The sequence below is a fragment of the Arachis ipaensis genome, chromosome B01, assembly GCF_000816755.2.
Source record: "Arachis ipaensis cultivar K30076 chromosome B01, Araip1.1, whole genome shotgun sequence".
Taxonomy (NCBI): Eukaryota; Viridiplantae; Streptophyta; class Magnoliopsida; order Fabales; family Fabaceae; genus Arachis; species Arachis ipaensis.
The window spans coordinates 19,768,072-19,774,223 of NC_029785.2; the positions used below are offsets into that span (position 1 = coordinate 19,768,072).

At 38.0% G+C, this 6,152-nt stretch overlaps 1 protein-coding gene across 1 annotated transcript; it reads right to left on the reverse strand.

Annotated features, from left to right (window-relative positions):
• LOC107647853 lies at nt 2,605-5,508 on the reverse strand. The gene is made up of 8 exons (XM_016351899.1): nt 5,282-5,508; nt 5,041-5,111; nt 4,439-4,523; nt 4,129-4,333; nt 3,528-4,014; nt 3,400-3,428; nt 3,073-3,327; nt 2,605-2,961 (listed from the first exon to the last, which is right to left on the reverse strand). The coding sequence occupies exons 1-8, from the start codon at nt 5,506-5,508 to the stop codon at nt 2,605-2,607; spliced, it is 1,716 nt and encodes a 571-aa protein (XP_016207385.1).

Genomic DNA, 6,152 nt, shown 5'->3' on the forward strand with positions numbered 1-6,152 from the left:
AGTAAGCACTAATACAGAAATATCCAAATTTCGCTTTTTAATTTACATATGGATGCATGCTAGATGTTGGACTTTGATATGGGGAGGGGTGTGCTTTACAAATTTGTGGTGTCAGTGGAGATGCAACTCGGATCCTGCGAGTTCCATTCACCACACGGACCGTCCGAGTTGCGTTTCACCAAACGTAAGGTCCGATTTGATGCAGCCTGGACATGCGTCGCGCTGCAGCCTCTCTCCGAACGGTGTCCTGAAACTAAACAAAGACCCAAGCAACCCACTCCCACCATCCGAATACTATCACTTTCAGATTTCACTTTCAACTTCACTCCCACCTTCTTCTTCCTTTCTCCGCTTCTGAAAGTTGCATGTTGGAAGAAAGAAAATTATGCCAAAAAAATATAAAATTAAAGATGTTGATCGATCTGAGTTTCATATTATTCATTATCTCAGTCATCCTGATTATGTAAGTTTTATTTTTGAATTTTTGAATTTTTTATGTTAATAATTATTATTGTTAGAAATTTAATTATTATGATTGTTGTTAGAAATGCAATTTAAGAATATAAATAGAATGATTATTAGTATTTTTCAATATTTGTTAGATTTTTTTGGAATTTCTATAACTGTTATGGATGAAGTTAAATGTTATTGTTATTGTGAGAAATTGTTAGTACTGAATGATTAGTAGGTAGGATTATTTTTATTAAAGCACGTTAGGTTTTATTATGAGAATATTTAAATTTTTTTAATTGTAATCATCATTATTAGCAAGTTAATTGTTGTTACCGTTGTTAGAGGATGAAGGATGGCATATACTGTTTAGTAATATTTTTTGATAGTTGAGGAAAAAATGTTTAAATGATAGTAAATCAGTAATTAATATTAGATACTATTCTAGATGTTGTAAGTTGAGAATTTTGATTACGAATATATGTATTAGTAATTATTTTTATTAGTAGTTAGTTATGAATAATTTTAAGGATTAATAATTAATTTTAGAAGTTAGAATAATTACTTTTATAAGAATTTAGTAAAATGATTTATGATAGTAAGTTAGTAATTGTTAATGAGTTGACTATTAATTTGTTATGTTTTGTGTAGAAATTACGAATGTTGACATGTGACTACCCAGTTCCTCCGGATCGGTACAACGATAGGGTGGAGGAGCATTTACGACTTACCGGTTTTTATCATGTATCTCAGATTGGGGTAGTGCAGTGTCAGAAAGCATTGGTGAATGCTCTAATCGAACGTTGGCACCCAGACACACATACGTTTTACCTTCTCATTGGTGAATGTGCCGTGACTCTTGAAGATGTGGCTCTAATTCTTGGTCTTCCGACGGATGGTCTTCCAATCACAAGGATGACAATGAGTAGTTTTGAAGCCTTGGAGGCAGAGTATTTGCTTCAATTTGGAGTTACACCACGTAAGTCGGACTGTAGAGGTAGCTGCATAAAACTGACATGGCTGCGGGATCTAAAAGAAAATTTAGAGTTGACTGATGAAATCAGTATACAGAGATATGTGAGGTGCCACATTATGTTACTGATCGGGACGATCTTGTCTGGGGATAAGTCTGGGGCAGGTGTGCACTGAAAATTTCTACCCTTGCTTCGTGATTTTGTCAGTATTGGACAGTATAGTTGGGGAGCGGCATGCCTAGCACACCTCTACAGGGCGTTATACAGGGCATCTCGTTTCAACTGTAAGGAAATAGATGGTCCACTAACACTTCTACTCGGCTGGGCTTGGATTCGACTGCCAAATCTATCGCCGCTTTCTAGGGAACCCCGCAGTTTTCCACTAGCAAATAGGTAATATTATGTTACAATGTACCCGTATCTTGATATTTAAGATTCAGTTGAGCTAATTGAATATATCATATTAGGTGGCGTAACTGGGAGCGTGGTGACCGACAATATAGATATCTGAATCTAGCTCACTTTAGGAAGGCATTTGATGAACTTCAGGAAGGGCAGGTGTGTTTTAATTAAAGAAGTATTAGTTTCGGGTTTAGGTGTATTTTTTAAATTGTATACAGGTTAGGCACGCACTCTAGATGACAAAATCAAAGCTTACAATCTGAGGATTGATCCACCACGTCGTAGCGCTAATCGCTACACTCTATCTGTCTTCCAAAAGGCGGCCAAGAAATGCAAGAGCTTTGTGAAGGATGTAAAGTGGGCAATCAGAAAGTAGTTGTGGTGTAATGTATTTATTTAGGGTTTACTAATGTGGACTATGTTTAGAGTACTTTGTATCTATTGGACATTATGTATTAATGACCTGGACTATGGTAAGATTACTTTGTATGTTTAGAGTATTTATGCATTAATGAACTTATTCAGGTATTAAAGATCTGGACTACGTATTAATGCTTCATAAAATCTTAATATTGCTACAGATATCATATCAATATACCTCATTTGGACAATTGAGATCATATTATATAATGCTACATATATCAGGTCATGTTAACTCAATATGAGAATTCATGTCATATTATACAATGTTACATATATCAGGTTATGTTAACTTAAATGGACAACTCATGCCATACTATATAATGCTACATATATAATATCATCTTAGACTGTGAACCTATTGAGCAGCTCTGTCGGCATTTGCACCAACTGACTGACGACATCTGCTACGACTGTGTCCCTCAGCCCCACATAGCCCACATCGCCTAGGACGACGTAACATTCGCGTGTCCATCTCATTCAAGAAGCGCGTCATCCTGGGGCGACCTTTCGTGATGCGTCTCAAGTACGGATTCGGTACAAACCGAGGTCCGTTGTAAGCAGGCCATGTAGTAGGATTACCTAGTGGCTTAAACCTTGCTCGGTACAACCGCTGAACTTCGTCCATCTTATAGACATCATGCACATACAATTGCCAATCCAGTCGCTGGTTGGCACAATATGCGAACACATGTCTGTAGGGGATCCGGTCCACCTAGAACTCACCACAGTCACATCGAAGGTCACGTAGATCGACTGCAAATTCCAGTCCGCTTAGCATCTCACGCACCTCAAAGACCTCATTTTGCCGGTCAAAGCAACTAACCTGAATGTTTCCTGATGCAAGTTGGTTTGCATGCAACTTCGAGGTCACGACATCAGAAAACACATGGCCAGCATTAATTCGCGCTTTTGCCTCTGCTCTTTTTTTGGTGAACAACTCGTTTAGCCTGTATAATGTTGTCTTCACAATAGCAGTAATGGGAAAATTGCGTATACCCTTCAATACTGAATTGATGCATTCCACTAGATTCGTCGTTATGTGACCCCATTGGTATCCACCATCAAATTCCAATGCATACTGTTCGCGAGGAATTCAGTTTAACCAGTTTGTATATGCCTCACCCCGTTCCTGTAATCGTTGGTAACGCACCTCGTACTCCCGCACCGTCCTCAAATATCCTGGAGGATAACAACATAAAAAAAGAAAAATAATAGAGGTCAAAACAAATGTCGACGGTAACTCTGTTAATAACTTACTTAAATTTACTAAATGATTACCAATGTTGACGACCAATTTTTGGAGGTACGGTGCCTTGAACTTTCTCAGAAAATTTGACTCTATATGCCTTATGCAAAACATATGAAAAGCTCTAGGAGGTGACCAAGCTCTGTTACTGCGTTCCACAGCTGCATTGATGGATTCGTGTCGGTCGGATATTAGACGCACACCATCCCGAGTGACAACATGTTGACGGAGGTTACTAAGGAAAAAGTGCCATGCATCAGAAGTCTCTCCCTCCACAATAGCAAACGCAATTGGGACTATATTATTGTTGTCATCCTGTGAAACTGCCACTAGTAGACAACCCTTATACTTTCCGTACAAGTGAGTCTCATCCACCTGAACAACTGACTTACAATGTCTGAATGCCCTAATACAGGGGTAATAACTCCAAAATACTCGATGCAGTATCCGAATATCACCCACCAAGTCATCACCTTGATATGCAGACATAGTCTCAAAATAGACAACAGCTGATGGCTCCTTATGACACATGGCATCAAACCATATAAGCAATGCTTCAAACGATGCTTCCTAACCTCCAAATATTTTTTCTACTGCCCTTTGCTTAGCCAACCATGCTTTCCGATAACTAACGGTGTAGTTGAACTTCGATTGCACTTCTGCTATAACTGATTTTACCTTTAATGAGGGGTCAGCCTCAACCAACGACTTTATTGCTTCTGCAATTGTGTTTGAATCCAGCTTCGAATGATCCTGAGAAATGGTAGCTCTGGTACAAGTGTGACTACCATTATACCTCCGTATAACCCAACAATGCTTCCTGCTGATCATGCTAACCCTGATAAGCCAATCACACCCTGACCCATATTGTGTACACTTGGCATAAAATGTCAACGGCTCAGACTCATACACCCTGTAGTCTACGCTTCGTCGTATGGTATACTCTTTTATCGCCTTAATAACAGCTTCCCTGGAACTGAACTCTATACCAACGGCAAATTCACCATCTGCGACAATAGGAATTTCTGCTGGGACAACCACCATAGAAAAAATTAAATTAATACACAGATATTTCAAAACCGATAATAAGGGTAAATCAACATTCACTACATCTAGTATGATATACATCCAAACCAGACATCATGTTATTATGTCACTCTAAACAAAATAAGAACATCAGCATCAGATGTAAAAACCGGACCGGACCGACCAGTTCGACCATCAAACCCAATGAAGGGTCCAGTTCATTGGGTTTGAACCGTACAAGGCATCGATCCAGTGCGAATAATAATTACAAACTCACGTAATTTTTAATAATCATATTGTAGAGAATTTTATTATTATTTTCTAATAAGTACTTGTAGTATATATATAACAGTAAAAAAAATAAAATATTTATTGTTCCTGTTCCATATTGGTTTAAAATAACTTAATTTTTTTAAAATGTTAGCAAACACATACATTTTCAAGTTTCTTATTTAACATTCGTGCTAATTTTTTATTTTTTATTTACATAGGACCGGGTCAACCGGTTCAACCACTTACCCAGCAGTTGAACCAGTGACCCAGTCACCTGAACTGTTCGAGCACCAGTTCGATCCTGAGAACTATGACATCTATTTGAGTAAATAATGGTAAATAAATACTAATTTATTCATAACTAAATCAATAACCAACTAAAAAAACTAATACGACGAATTATGTACTTGTAGTCATATATTCCGGAAACTCCGGAACATGCATGGCTTCCAAGTCCAAAACTCGCATGAATGATGGCTCCTCAAACGGCACTTCGTTTGCGAGTGCATTTGCCACCTCTGTCACATCTGGAGCCGTAGTTCCGTCACCTTGATCTTCATCTCCATCTGGAGCAACAAATTCGTAGTTGCTTTCGAACTCTTCTTCACTGTCACTGTTATAATCTTCCCGTAGAATATTCCAGTCGGCCTCAGATTGTTCAAACTCAACATACAACTCGATGAACGAGATCTGAGCCCAATTTTTAATATACATTGAAAATATCTCTTGCATGCTCTCTTCGTCCGTCACATATTTGGTTTGAAACTGGACGAATCCACCAAACAATGGTATGGGATATCTGTATAGAATACAGGATATTTTTCTTGCCCTCTCAGAATTAATCTTTTCACAGATCACACCTTTGAGCTCTTCAAATGAGATGATAAAAAGAATAACAACATCTAGCAGCTTTTCACAAATAAATTTTACTCCTTCAGACGTTTGTAACAAAATCTGACCAAAATAATACACTTTTAGTAACACTCTGTCACTCATTTCTCTCAATCACAAAAAAAAATCATAACTTTAGCTACTAGATTTTCAGGTTCAAAACAAGCAATGGAGAAACGAGAAAGAAGAAATAGAAGAAGCAGCCGTTCAAGAAGCGAAAGAAGACGCGAGTAAGCTACCACCAGTTCACTTCACACTTTTATATAGGCCTCTTAGCTTTAACGAACTCACACCCTTCGACTAGGTTAATCTGATTCAAAAAAAATTTTAAAAAATGAAATCGGACCGTGCGATTTCATCTAGCAGTTCAGCCAAGCTCATGCAAAATGGAGGGTCCGAGTTCAATTCAAATTCTCAACATGGAACTCGGACCATGCAATTTGTTGTCCCATTTCATATTAAAAAAC

Coding starts and splice junctions, on each gene's coding strand:
- LOC107647853 (XM_016351899.1), bottom strand. CDS start 5,508: ATGTATATTAAAAATTGGGCTCAGATCTCGTTCATCGAGTTGTATGTT. Junction 5,112..5,281: donor GCACTCGCAAACGAAGTGCC/GTTTGAGGAGCC, acceptor TTACTCAAATAG/ATGTCATAGTTCTCAGGATC. Junction 2,962..3,072: donor TTGCATCAGGAAACATTCAG/GTTAGTTGCTTT, acceptor GGTGAGTTCTAG/GTGGACCGGATCCCCTACAG.